We start from the raw sequence: 15,184 nt of genomic DNA on the forward strand, positions 1-15,184 counted from the left end.
AGTATAGGACTTCCTATGTGTCCCAGACTGTTACTCCGCCCTCCTCTTATAACCCTCCAGCTCCCCCAATCACTGAGTGCCTGCCCTCTGCCAATCCAGCTCAGAGAGAGTTAGCCAGGGCAGCCAATGGGAGGTGAGCAGCAGCTGTGTGGAGGGAGCTTGTGTCGGATTCAAACAGAGGGAGGAGTGAGTCCAGGAGCGAGTGAGAATGAAATGGGTTTGCCACCTCCCTGAAATGAGTTTTTGCAGGTTGGGATGTCTGGCAATGCAACTTTATATTGTGTCAGTGAAGGAAGCTTTATAAAATGGCATTACCTAATATCTACCAGTGAGCAGTGTTTGGTGACAAGGAACAGTATTTCATTTGCAGTGAGCAGTGTATAAGGGCAGGGCCGTAGATTTGGAGGAGGCTGCAAACAACAGAAGTAACTTTTTTGTTTAAAATTTTATCCATCCTAAAATGTATTAAACAAAATTCTGAGATTAAAAGTCAGAATTCTGAGATTACACAGTATAAAAGGAATGTTACAGGAGACTCAGCCCAGTAGAGGTTTCTTTAGCTTCAGTGGCTGTCAGTGAAGCATGGCAAATAGAGAAGAACTTGTTCAATTCTATTTTAGACTTGGATTTAATAATAAGGAAATACTTGCAGTTTTAGCCAGTCATAACATAGTTATTAGTTATCGAACACTGAAGAGAATCTGCAGCAAATTTAGTCTTTACAGAAAGAAGAACTTTTCCAACTTGCCTGAAGTTTTTAGCTTTCTACAAGCTGAAATTTTCAAATCTGGGCAAATGCAGGGATATAGATGGCTACATCTAAGGGCACTTCAAAAAGGATTTGTTGTTACACAGAAAACGATAAGGCAAATGGTAAAATACCTTGACCCAGAAGGAGTTCAATTAAGAACAGCTCGACGCTTGCATAGACGGCGCTACCATACTGAAGGTCCAAATGCAGTTTGGCATGTAGATTCTTATGACAAATTAAAACCCTATGGCATTGCAATTAATGGCTGCATTGATGGTTACAGTCGTTATATTGTATGGATGGAAGCCTTTACTACTAATAGCAACCCCAAAATAGTTGCTAATTATTTTATTGATGCTGTATCTATGATTGGAGGTTGCCCAGAAAGGATACGTGCTGATCTTGGCACAGAGAATGGACATATGGAACAAATGCAGAAATTTCTAAGGCGCTCACACTCAGACAATTGGGCTGCAGAGAAAAGTTTTTTGTATGGAAGAAGTACAGCAAATCAAAGAATTGAAAGATGGTGGGGTGTACTGAGGAAACAGAATGTGCAGTTCTGGATTAACCTTTTAAGAAATATTCAGAATGATGGCTATTTTACTGGAGACTTTATCGATAAAAACCTCATCCAGTTTTGCTTCTTAAACATCATACAGGTAAGTGTTTTTAAATATATGAGAGTGATTACCTTATAAGCTCTTGTAAAATGCAATTTTAATAGAATACATTTACTGCTATTTAACAAAATGTTCTTCCCACTCTACTTCCAAAACATGTCAGAAGCAGGCAGGGCCAAAACTAGAGGGTGCAGGGTTGGCGCCTGCCCCGGGTGACACATCTAGGGGGGTGCTGCCCCCACCCACACTGGTAACCGCTGCTCTAAGGGTGTCACTGCCACCCGATCAAGTGTAATGGACAGGCCGGTTTCCCTCCTATTCCTGCCCAGTCCCCAAACAGCCTATGTCTTTTCTGCGTGATGTATCCCAGAGAAGGGGGGGCTTCAAGGAAGGCCCTGGACTGGGGGGGTGCAGAGGAAGCCCCAGGCTGGGGGGTGCAGTGAAGGCCCTGGGCTGAGGGGGTGCAGAGAAGACCCCACACTGGGGGGGTTAGAGGAGGTGCAGAGGAGTTCCTTGTGGGATGGGGGGTGCAGAGGAGGCCCTGAACTTGGGGGATGCAGAGGAGCTTCTTGGCTGGGGGGGTTAAGGAGGCCCTGGACTGATGGAGGGTGAGGAGGAGGCCTTGGGCTGATGGGGGGTGCGGAGGAGGCCTTGGGTTGGGGAGTGCGGAGGAGGCCCTGGGCTGAGGGGTGCAGAGGAGGCCCTGGACTTGGGGGATGCAGAGGAGCTTTTTGGCTGGGGGGTGCAGAGGGGGCCCTGGACTGGGGTTGTGCAGAGGAGGTGCTGGAATAGGAGGGAGGTGCAGGAGTGTGGGGGGTGTAGAGGAGGCCCTGGACTAGGAGGGGAGTACACAGGAGGCCCTTGACTGAGGGGTGCAGAGTAGGCCCTGGACCGGAGGATAAAGAGGAGGCCCTTGACTAGGAGGGGAGTACAATGGGGGCCCTGGACTGGGGGGTATAGAGGAGGCCCTGGACTTGAAAAGTGGGGTTGATAAAGCACCTCGATTCGGAGAGCAGGGCGCAGAGGCAGCTCCAATTTTGGGGTAGGCTGTAAAGGAGGCCTTGGACTAGCAGAGGAGGCCCTGGACTAGGAGGGGAGTACAATGGAGGCCCTGGACTTGAAAAGTGGGGTTGATAAAGGACCTGGATTCGGAGAGCAGGGTGCAGAGGCGGCTCCTATTTTGGGGTAGGCTGTAAAGGAGGCCTTGGACTAGCAGAGGAGGCCCCCCGACTAGGAAGGGGGTGGTGTGGCAAAAGCCCTTGGCTAGGTGGAGGACAAGGGAGATACTGGACTAGGTGAGCGGGTGCCTAGAGGTCCCGGATTAGGAGAGAGGGTATATGGAGGCCCTGGACTATGAGAGAGGGATCGTGGAGGACCTCTGGACTAGGAAAGAGGGTGCCTGAAGGACCTTCCAGCTTCAGGGAGAGAGAGGACTGGATTTAGGCTCCATTCACACCTGAGCGTTTTGTAGCTTGAAGCCTGAAGCTACAAAACGCTGGAGGGGAAAAAATCAATTATTCTCTATGGAGATAGTTCACATCTCCACTCCAAAATGCCTGAAGCCCTACGACTGAAGCTCAAACAAGTTCTGGACCCTTTTTTGTCGCGCAAATTGGGCAGATTTAGGCGTTTTTCTGCTTTTTACATTGGTGACCTTTTGCCCTGCACAAAATCGCTGGAAAATCGCGGTAAAAAACGCCGCAAATCGCTGTATAAAAACGCTGCAAAAAACGCCGTAAAAGCGCTGTAAAGTTGCGCGATTTTCTGCCTGAAAACACCAAGCTCAGGTGTGAATGGGGCCTTAAAGCCTGGGCTGAGGAAAAGCCTGTCTGGGCCCTGGAGGGTGAGTTCACAACATAAATGGCAAAATGTATCAATTGTTTTAAGTAATGCCAAACAGGACCAGAGAGACAGGTCGTGTGATAGATTTATTAAAGGAGAAGTACAGCCAAAGCCTGTTTGGTTGTACTTCTTCTGTCGATCACAGCAGTGCAGATTGTTTTGCACTCCTGTGACCCATTTTCATCTGGCTTAAGCCTGCTGTCGGATGATGTCACAGAATTGGTGCTGGGGAAAGATCGCAACCATATGTTTGTGATCTGCTCACATGCCTGGACCGGCACCCAGCTCTGGCTCTCAGCAAGCTGCTGAGAGCCTGAGCTGGCCACTCCAGCCCCCTCCACAACCCAGTGTTTCAGTGAGCACCGGGGGTGGCAGAGCAGAGCCAGAGACTGGCAGCCCCCAGCTCTCTGCTTAGGTAGCTCTGAGAACTGAGTGATCGGTTGTTTGGTTACTTGTTTCTCAGCCTTAGAGCCAGTGGGGGACAGATGCAGCATCCACCTAGGTGAGGTGAAATCTTCTGAAGAGGAGCACAGACAGCAAAACAAATGTCACAGGGGTGATAACCCTTCCCTATGTTTTCCAAAAAGCTTAAAAATAGATTTTTTGGCTGGAGCTACACTTTAAAAAAAAAACTGTACCAGTTCAAAATTACAAACAGATTCTACTTAAGAACAAACCTACAGTCCCTGTCTTGTTTGTAACCCGGGGACTGCCTGTACTTCTCTTTTAATTACCCAACATATCATCTTTCCTGCTATCTGGCCCACATGGCAATTGGGCCTCATTTACATGGAGCATATGCATCCATGCCCAGTGTGATGGCCTTGTGTAACGCATGGGGATGCATGGTGTTCTGTGCATTCCTGTGTAGGCAGTTCCTGTCAAAGTCAATCGGGATGCAGCAACTGCATGGACAGTCGAGTATCAAAATTTGACATGCAGATAGGAAGGGATGCATGTATCCAAACGCACAGTGTCTGAATTCGGATCTGTGCACCCACTTCAATAGGTGAAGCTCTCTGGTAGACGCAGATGCATCAAAAAGTGGCTCAGCATACAGGACCAGTCTGATTAGGCCTTAGGAGAATTTATCAAAACTAGAGCAGACAGAATTTGGAACAGCTGTGCATAGCAACCAATCAGCTCATAACTTTCATTTTTAAAACTGAACAAGCTGAAGATAAAAGCTAATTGGTTGCCATGCACAGTAGTTCCAGATTCTGACTGCACCAGTTTTGATGAATTCCCCTCACTGTGTTTTACATTTCTTACTCCTGACTTAGAGTTGCCACCTGTCCGGGATTCACCCGGACAGTACGGGTTTTGAAACATGTGCCCAGGTCTCTGCCCGCCTGAGACCCGGACACATTATTCATCTCAGACCCGTGGCTCCCTGTGCCGAAGCTGTGTCATCAGTGCGGCCGTGGAGTTCCGTTCCGTAGCGCCGCCTTAGCGCTGCTTGATTTCTGCTCCTGCAGTGCTCAGCTGTCTGACTCTGAGTGCAGGACGGAGTCGGGACACAGAGGCAGAGCCTCCATGTTACCGGCCGGGTGCTCTCCTCCAATCCTCTGGCTGACAGCAGAAGGGACAAGGAGGTGGGCGGAGCCTCCCCATTCCCTGCTGGAATGTGTGCACAGATCACGCTGGGACTGGAGCCCAGCTTGTAAGGTAAGTTTTTACCATCCATGTCAGGATTTCAAAGTACTCTCACCTTTCCCCCCCCACCATACACTATACAAACATATATACATACACCCCCTCCCCCCACCATACACTATACATACATACATACACCCCCTCCCCCCACCTTACACTATACATACACCCCTCCCCCCCACCATACACTATACATACATACATACACCCCCTCCCCCCACCATACACTATACATACACCCCCCCCCCCACCATACACTATACATACATACATACACCCCCTCCCCCCACCATACACTATACATACACCCCCCCCCCACCATACACTATACATACATACATACACCCCCTCCCCCCACCATACACTATACATACATATATAAATACACCCCCACCATACACTATACAAACATACATACATACATACACCCCCCCTCCCCCCACCATACACTATACAAACATATATACATACACCCCCCTCCCCCCACCATACACTATACAAACATATATACATACACCCCCCCCTCCCCCCCACCATACACTATACATACATATATAAATACACCCCCCACCATACACTATACAAACATACATACACCCCCCTCCCCCCACCATACACTATACAAACATATATACATACACCCCCTCCCCCCACCATACACTATACAAACATATATAAATACACCCCCCACCATACACTATACAAACATATATACATACACCCCCTCCCCCCCACCATACACTATACATACACCCCCCTCCCCCCACCATACACTATACATACATATATACATACAACCCCCTCCCCCCACCATACAATATACATACATATATACATACACCCCCCTCCCCCCACCATACAATATACATACATATATACGTACACCCCCCCTCCCCCCACTATACACTATACATATATACGTACACCCCCCTCCCCCCACCATACACTATATATACAGTTCTGCCGGCCCCCTCCCATATACCATCCATCCATCCATATAGTTCTCTCTCTCCTCCTCATACACCATCCATATATACAGTTCCCCCCATATATACAGTTCTCCCCCCCATACACCATCCATATATACAGTCCCCCCCATATACACAGTCCCCATATATACAGTCCTCTCCCTATACAGTCCCCCCATATACACAGTCCTCTCCCCATACACAATCTATATATACAGTCCTCTCCATATATACAGTCCCCCCCCATATATACAGTACTCCACCCCCCCCATACACCATCCATATATACAGTTCTCACCGGGTGACACAGGCCACTGCTCTACTGACACCGTCCTCTGCTCTACTGACACCGTCCACTGCCCTACTGACACCATCCACTGCTCTACTGACACCGTCCACTGCCCTACTGACACCGTCCACTGCCCTACTGACACCATCCACTGCTCTACTGACACCGTCCACTGCCCTACTGACACCGTCCACTGCTCTACTGACACCGTCCTCTGCTCTACTGACACCGTCCTCTGCTCTACTGACACCATCCACTGCCCTACTGACACCGTCCACTGCCCTACTGACACTAATCTCTGCCCTACTGACACCGTCCACTGCTCTACTGACACCGTCCACTGCCCTACTGACACCGTCCACTGCCCTACTGACACCGTCCACTGCCCTACTGACACCGTCCACTGCCCTACTGACACCGTCCACTGCCCTACTGACACCGTCCTCTGCCATACTGACACCGTCCTCTGCCATACGGACACCGTCCTCTGCCATACGGACACAGTCCTCTGCCATACTGACTCCGTCCACTGCCCTACTGACCCCATCCACTCTACTGACCCCGTGCACTGCCCTACTGACACCGTCCTCTGCCCTACTGACACTGTCCTCTGCCCTACTGACACCGTCCTCTGCCCTACTGACACCGTCCAGTGCTCTACTGACACCGTCCAGTGCCCTACTGACACCGTCCAGTGCCCTACTGACCCCATCCACTCTACTGACACCGTCCACTGCCCTACTGACACCATCCTCTGCCCTACTGACACCGTCCTCTGCTCTATTGATACCGTCCTCTGCCCTACTGCCACCGTCCACTGCCCTACTGCCACCGTCCACTGCCCTACTGCCACCGTCCACTGCCCTACTGACACCGTCCACTGCTCTACTGACACCTTCCACTGCTCTACTGACACCTTCCACTGCTCTACTGACACCGTCCTCTGCCCTACTGACACCGTCCTCTGCCCTACTGACACCGTCCTCTGCCCTACTGACACCGTCCTCTGCTCTACTGACACCGTCCTCTGCCCCACTGACCCCATCCACTCTACTGACCCCATCCACTCTACTGACCCCATCCACTCTACTGACACCGTCCTCTGCCCTACTGACACCGTCCTCTGCCCTGCTGACACCGTCCTCTGCCCTGCTGACACCGTCCACTGCCCTGCTGACACCGTCCACTGCCCTGCTGACACCGTCCACTGCTCTGCTGACACCGTCCACTGCCCTGCTGACACCGTCCACTGCCCTGCTGACACCGTCCACTGCCCTGCTGACACCGTCCACTGCCCTGCTGACACCGTCCCCTGCCCTACTGACACTGTCCCCTGCCCTACTGACACCGTCCTCTGCCATACTGACACCGTCCTCTGCCATACTGACACCGTCCACTGCTCTACTGACACCGTCCACTGTGCTACTGACACCGTCCTCTGCCATACTGACACTGTCCTCTGCCATACTGACACCGTCCTCTGCCATACTGACACCGTCCCCTGCCCTACTGACACCGTCCCCTGCCATACTGACACCGTCCTCTGCCATACTGACACCGTCCTCTGCTCTACTGACACCGTCCACTGCTCTACTGACACCGTCCTCTGCTTTACTGACACCGTCCTCTGCCATACTGACACCGTCCTCTGCCATACTGACACCGTCCTCTGCCATACTGACACCGTCCACTGCTCTACTGACACCGTCCACTGCTCTACTGACACCGTCCTCTGCTTTACTGACACCGTCCTCTGCCATACTGACACCGTCCTCTGCCATACTGACACTGTCCTCTGCCATACTGACACCGTCCTCTGCCATACTGACACCGTCCTCTGCCATACTGACACCGTCCTCTGCCATACTGACACCGTCCTCTGCCATACTGACACTGTCCTCTGCCATACTGACACCGTCCTCTGCCATAGTGATATTATTAATTATTAATCGAATCATATTTTATGGGTACACTAATGCTTTTGTTTTATTTAACCATGCCCCTTTAAGTCCCCCCCCCCCCACTGTTAATGCAATTGGGCCACAGCCACTGTTCACTGTAGCACACCTCATTACTACTCTCTTTGGGTAACAGAAGGTATTTTACAATCATATAGCATGTACTACAAAAAAATTGCCGTGCGTCGCAAAAGTGTTCGGGTTTGGCTTGAAGAAAAGGTGGCAACCCTATCCTGACTACAGCATTCTAAGTACAGCGCATTCTTTATTAAAGTGGTTGTAAAGGTGCAACATTCTATGCACAAAGGTAAAAAACCTTCTGTGTGCAGCAGCCTCCCCAACCCTCTCAATCCAGCGATGTCTACGAGAGCCTTGGCTGTCTGGGGACTCACACTCCTAATTGGCTGTTGGCAGCAGCGGGAGCCATTGGCTCACACTGCTGTCAATCACAGCCAGTGAGCCAATCAGAAGACGGAGGGAGTGGAGTCGAGCCATGGCTCTGTGTGTGAATAGACACAAGGTGCTTGCTGTGGGGGCACCCAGAAAGAGGCAGGGGCCAGGAAGAGGAGGATCCAAGCTGCTCTGTGCAAAACCATTACACAGAGCAGGTAAGTATAACATGTTTATTATTTAGAAAAAACAAACAAAAATCAAGACTATAATATCACTTTATGGTTAGCTGTGTGTAGTAAAGGATATGCAATAGAACAGTTTTCTTTTATTAAAATGAGTATACTGAGGTTTGTACTGTCTGATACATACTCGCTTGTGGCACAGTCTTAAAGCATATGGCCCTTTAAACCCTTCCCACTGTTGATGCAATCTGACCACACCCACAGTTTTGGTTATATTGCCACATACCATTTTTCTTGGGGGGGTGAAAAAAAATGTCTAGCCCGGGTGTCAGGTGTGCTAGGTACACCACTGGAAGCAGGGCAGGAATATAAAATTACCATTGAAGAGTTGCTCATTGACTACATATATTCTACAAGTATTTACAGCCAATTAAATTCATGATTGTCACATGCATGCTTGGTTTTTTGGCTTATTCTTGAGAATTACAAAACAGGTACATGTTAAATTTGACTGCAGTAGCTGATAATAAAAAACCTCAGTAATGTGTAATGGGGATGAGATGAACATTGTCTGTTTGGAATTTTGATACTGATCCGAACCTTAGGGACATTTGGGGGAATAACTTGTCCCAAAAATGCATGTCTAGAACCATCATTGCATTGGTCAATTATAGCCCTGGCAACATAATCTTGCTATGTTGAAGGCAGGTGCCTGTTAGGATTCAGAAGGGGGAACGCACACTCAGAAGGGGGAACGCACACTCATCCCCCCTTTCCTGGCCTGCCAGGCTGTGTGCTAGGATCAAGGGTGTTGTATAGAGTTGGGGGAACCCTATGTCATTTTTCTTTTCTTGTACTTTGCACAGGCTACCCCCTTAAAATCTGTTCTGAGAGGTCTAGTATAGATTTTCTGCGACAACCCCCCCCCCTTTTAGATATAAAAATACATCAGTGGGTAATTTACTTTTCACAGTAAACCTCTTTTATTTCGTACCCAAAAAAGGTGCACAGGAACCCCCCAAAATGCATACTAGACCCTTATGTCTCTTGACAGTTTGAAATGTATTTTAGTGGGGTATCTATGCATTTTGTTTTAAAATAAAGGTAACTGGCATTAAAAAGTAAATTACTTGCAATTTAAACCACCATACAGCAATGCTGCAAATATTAGTTTTGCTGCAGGAGGTTCTATACATCATACAGATGCAACACCTCACAGGCAGTGTTAATTTTGGAAGCAAATTTCAATTTAGTTTTAGTCTTAGTCTTAGGACTAAAATGCCATTTTAGTTTTAGCCGTATTTTAGTCATCTCAGTTGTTTTAGTTTTGGTCGTATTTTAGTAGACTAAAATAGTATTCATTTAGTCGGCTAAAAGGTTTTAGTCGTTTTAGTCGACAAAATTAACACTGCTCACAGGCAGGCTAAACTGATAGTAAACACTGGGATACTTGTACTTACAGTTAAGCTTATTATAAAGATTACCTGTAGATACAAGTAATATCGCCTAAATGTGCACTGTTTTGGAGATATTCACTGTTTCTGCGGCTGATGACATCACCGGTACATGCGCTCTGATGGGACAGCATGCTCATGCCGTCCCTTTAGAGCTCTGTGTCACGGCTATGACTCCCGTGCGCACGCACAGGAGTGACATCATAGCGGCTCAGCCAAATGGTCAGAGACCGCAAACCAGGAGGGCTTCGCTTTAAGATAAGTATTTCATAATGTGCTAGTGTGTGATGCAAACTAGCACATTATGACATTAGCATGCAGGGGGCCTGGATTTTTAATTATTTAATTACATTTACTACCGCTTTAAGGCCACCCACAGTCATGTTATTTAAATTTATTTATTTTTGCTTTATGCATTATTAGTCCTTGTTCACACGGGTGTACTTAAGTATATTCCTGTGTGAGGGCGTGTTTGCCCACACAGGGATGTACAGGCGTACTGTGCATTCCTATGCAGGCAGTTCTGTTCATGTCAATTGGGACACATTAGCGGCATGGATACAGCTGCTGCTTCCATTTTGACATTGTGTGTGTGTTTCTTCAGGGACACACACCCGCACCTAAACGGCTGTGACATTGGGAGCAGTGGCTGTGCATGGAACATTTGTGCATCCCTGTGCAGGCAAACAGAGCCCTTGTAAACAAGGCCTTAAAATCAATTTTCCCAATAAACTCTTAATTTTTTTTAAATACATTTCCATTGGTTCATGTCCCCCAGGGCAGAGTCCAGCCCCCATGCCCTTTTTGCCATTAGCTTTTAAAATGGCGATACTTGGTTTGACAGATTTGACTCCCATCAACTCAAAAGGGGTTCGGATTTTTCAGCAGAATGTATGACATGCTCCCCAAATGGCCATCGAATCCAACCCGGGTATGTTTGTCTCATTCCTAATGTAAAATAGCTAGCATATTTATCCAAACATACTTCTTTGGTTACATTTTAGTGACACAGGATGTCATACATGCAATTAAATGTGTAAGCTGTCTATAACCACTTGACGACGGCTGGCCATCATATGACGTCCTGGTCTTTCAGTGGTGATATCTGAATAGGGTTGCCACCTTTTCAAACCCAAACACTTTAGCACCGCACAGCAATTTTTTTTATAGTATAAACTATACATATATTTTGCTATTAAATATTTCTATTCATATGAAGTTAATAACAAGAGTCCCCCTTTACATCAGAGTCCACAGAGTACCCCTTTTAAATCTGAATCCACAGAGTTTCCCTTTTCATCGGAATCCACAGAGTTCCCCTTTTACATCTGAACTCGCAGAGTCCCCTTTCACTTTAAGGGGGAACTGTCCAGACTCTGATGTAAGGGAGAACTCTGGGGACTCTAACATAAGGGATGCTCTGGGAACCCTGATGTAAGGGGGAACACTGAGAACTCTGATGTACAGAGAGGACTCTGATGTAAGGGGAAACACTGTGGCCTCTGGTGTAAAGGGGAACTCTGATGTAAGGGGTGCTCTGAGAACCCTGATTTGCCTTAGTGTACTCACTCAGAGGCAGGAGAGAGAAGGGGGGAGACTTCAGACACAGACAGGGATGGATGGTGAGTTCACTCACCCCTTCGCAGTCGGCACCTCTCATCCAGATGTATCTGAGGCTGCTGGACTTCAAATTTCCAGCCCCCACTTTCCTTTTCTGAGGCACAGCGCTGGGGATTGGAGTGTGGGCAGACACAGAGGGGTAGGAGTGTTTGGGGGGGGGGGGGGTGGAAGCTGCTGGGAAGTAATAGTCCAGTCTAAATAATGTGTCCTGGTTTCAGGCAGTCTGAAACCCGAACGCATGATTCCAAAGCCGAACTGTCCAGGTGAATCCTGGACAGGTGGCAACCCTATATCTGAATGATACCTGCAGCTGCAACCATCATTCAGATGTTGTTTTTCCTGCCGGTGATTCCCTTCACCGTAAGCAAAATCATAGCGGCTATTCAGCCACTTGATCATTCTTACAGCTGGCGAGAGGGGATGACCCCCCCTCCCGTCGCCCTCCGGTGCTTCTCCCGGGTCACCCGTACGATCGGCGTCGCGGAGAAAGAATTTGGCGCTGAGGGATAGATGGTCCCAGGCAATCTCTATGACTCTCGGGGGCCCGGGCGTGACATTATGACGTCATGTCCAGTCCGGCGTAAGTAAAAGCCTGGGACACGGCAGAAAAGCATTAGATCGTTCATGTTTTTTTGTTGATCTGATGCTTTCCAGCCTTATAGACCCCACATCTCTCCATTAAGAGGACGGATCACGCACCATTCCTATTACAAGGCATGTTTACATTATAGGAATAAAAGTGATCAAAACCATTTTTTTGAAAGGGAAAGTGTAAAAAAATAAAAATAAAATTAAAGCGCACCTGTCCCTGAACGCAGAGGCGAATGCATACGTAGGTCGCGCCCGCATATGTAACCAATGTTCAAAACACACATGTGAGGTATCAGCATGAACGTTAGAGCGATAGTAACAATTCTAGTACTAGACCTCCTCTGCAACTATAAAAATGTAACCTGTAAAAAAATGTAAAGCGTCACCTATGAAGATTTTTGAGTACTGAACTTTTGCGTCATACCACAAGTGTGAGCAATTTTAAAGCGTGACATCGTAGTGGCGTCACCACACGATTGAACTAGGAGGACGGGCTTCATGTGTTTGTGCTGGCCGGCATTTCTTTTATATGCATATCCATTTCTTCCTAACTGTGCAATACCTCATTTTAATAAACTGTTATCTAGACTAAATTACGCTATCCATTGAGCCATAACGGACATCATAGTTGAATAGAGGGAGTGATCTGCATGATCCGGTTTACCTCTACCATTGTTATCATCTACAAGCTAAAGGCCATGGCTGGGTTATAGCCACCTGCCGTTTATGCTTGCCATCTGGTAAGCAGACTATATAAATACGGTGATCGGGCACTTTCTTGTTTGTGTGTGCACATTGCGGTGATATCAAGAATTCCAAGTGGCTTATATTGACTTTCCTGTCTTTTAAAGTTTAATTGGACTCACTGATTGAAACCTTTTTTTAGCGCAGCTTTTTTAATTTTACAATTTGAAAAGAACCTAGCCATGCAGGGCTCCGCCCACACGGTCACATCATTCATTTTGTGAACAAATAAACTCCAAACACCAACAGCCTTTGCAGCTGATAGCTTTTAGTGCACAATGAGGGAGCTGGTGAGCATCCTTGGAGTTTATTGATTCTTCTTGGACTGAGTATGCCTGTCCATATTAAAGACATGGGCAGATAGTTACACAGTCTGCAGGAGCCTGACACTGCACCCTTGATCTGTTGATTCCGGGTGCAATGTTTTCAGGCTCCTATGGAAAACACATTAAATACACTTTTTTAACTGCCAAAAAATGTATTTATTGATTTTTTAATGTGATGTGAACTTATCCTTTAAATTAAAATATATACAGGACCTTTGAATTACTGCTCCATCACAATTAGGTATAGATCTCTTTGACAAGCTAGCAATGTAATTTTCTTCAATGAAGAAGTATGGGAACATTTTGTTTAATATTTCTTATTTCCCTCGTAGACCCTAATTCTCAGTATTGTTATTTCAGGCTGAACTTGATGAAGTTGTATACATTTGGAATTCTCACAATATGCGAAAATGCAAAAGACAGGACAGCTCAGGTGGAAGGCCCATTTTACTATATCTGTATCCAGAAACTCGTGGCACAGTGAATAGAATAATGCCTGTTGATGCAGATGAAGTAGCCATATGCAAGGAGGAATGCCTCCCAAAAGGTCGATACTCATGTGATGAAACTGTTTTTGAGTTGTGTTGTCTCATTATGGAAGAGAATTCCTGGAATGCACCAGAAGACCCATATTCAGCTGTTGATCTATACCTTCAGTTGAGGAATAACATTCTTCAAAACCTTTGAATAATACAATTAGAATTTGGATTTGTTACCCAAATCAAATACTGGTATATAAATATGTCACTTTTTCAAGATTTGAAAAATGTGGAGATAATATAGTTATTATTTTGAAATCATCTGTGTCAGTGGTGTTCCTGTCATGCAGAGAGCTGTATATCTAGACTCAACCAACTTCTGTGAAAGTCAGGGGTGCCTAATTCCCATAAGGTGACTTCAAGTGTCGGTGTTCTGTCAAGAAGTGGCCTCCATCAAATAGTGCCCGCGCATGCGCAGGACAGAGCCGCACTCCAACTGAGTTGCCGATCAGCTGGAGTGACGTGACCAGGGTGCAAGTGCACATCTTAGGAGGTCTCTCTCGATGGGAGATACCATTTCACTGCCTTGATTGAAACCTATACAAACAGTGGGGGGGGGAGACCGTAGTTCTCACATTGTGCCTCGCGGGGCGGCTTTACAGTGTGCTGATGGTCTGGTTTTGTCTATGTTGCAGGGTGGGTTTGCATGTGTTGAACAGCCGGTTTTGCCTGTGTGAAACGGTGGTTTGCAACACAGACAAAACCAGCTCTTCAACACAGCCACATGCCACCCTCCAGCAGCAGCGATGCACAATCTGAGAACCTCTGTCTACCCCTGCTGTTTGTATAGGTTTAAATTGTGGTATCTCCCATCGAGAAATACCTCCTACGATGTGCGCATGCGCCATGGTTACGTCAGCCCAGCTGATAGGCAAAACAGCTGTTGTGCTTCGACGTACAACGCATGCGCAGTTCGTCCCGGGCACTATTCGATGGGTAGGCACATCTCGACAGAACACCGGCTTCACATGGTGAATCAGGGCAATGCTTTAGTTAAGGCTCCATGTCACTGAGCTGAGTCCCCTGTCCAACTGCTTGGAGTGGTCTCTGTGACAGCATTCATGGCAGGTACAGTGCAGCCACAGCTGCCTGTCGCAGAGGTCCGGCAAGGAGCTTAGCTCAGTGGCATGGAGCCTGCACTCAACAGGCAGCGGGTGTACGATTTAACACACAGGGCAGCCGTCTTTGTTACTTCAGTGGGCAGCATCTGCTGGTTTTCCACATTCATTGAGGGCAGCACATTTAACC

General features: G+C 47.5%; 1 protein-coding gene across 1 annotated transcript; it reads left to right on the forward strand.

The window, feature by feature from the left end:
- Positions 1–566: 566 nt before the first annotated feature.
- LOC141105813 (uncharacterized) lies at positions 567–14,197 on the forward strand. The gene is made up of 2 exons (XM_073595946.1): positions 567–1,413; positions 13,758–14,197. Exons 1-2 carry the CDS (start codon positions 583–585, stop codon positions 14,082–14,084), a joined length of 1,158 nt encoding a protein of 385 aa, XP_073452047.1. The 5' UTR covers positions 567–582; the 3' UTR covers positions 14,085–14,197.
- The last annotated feature ends 987 nt before the right edge of the window (positions 14,198–15,184 follow it).

This window comes from Aquarana catesbeiana, linkage group LG08 (assembly GCF_042186555.1).
Source record: "Aquarana catesbeiana isolate 2022-GZ linkage group LG08, ASM4218655v1, whole genome shotgun sequence".
NCBI classification, from domain to species: Eukaryota; Metazoa; Chordata; class Amphibia; order Anura; family Ranidae; genus Aquarana; species Aquarana catesbeiana.

Coding starts and splice junctions, on each gene's coding strand:
- LOC141105813 (XM_073595946.1), top strand. CDS start 583: ATGGCAAATAGAGAAGAACTTGTTCAATTCTATTTTAGACTTGGATTT. Junction 1,414..13,757: donor GCTTCTTAAACATCATACAG/GTAAGTGTTTTT, acceptor TTGTTATTTCAG/GCTGAACTTGATGAAGTTGT.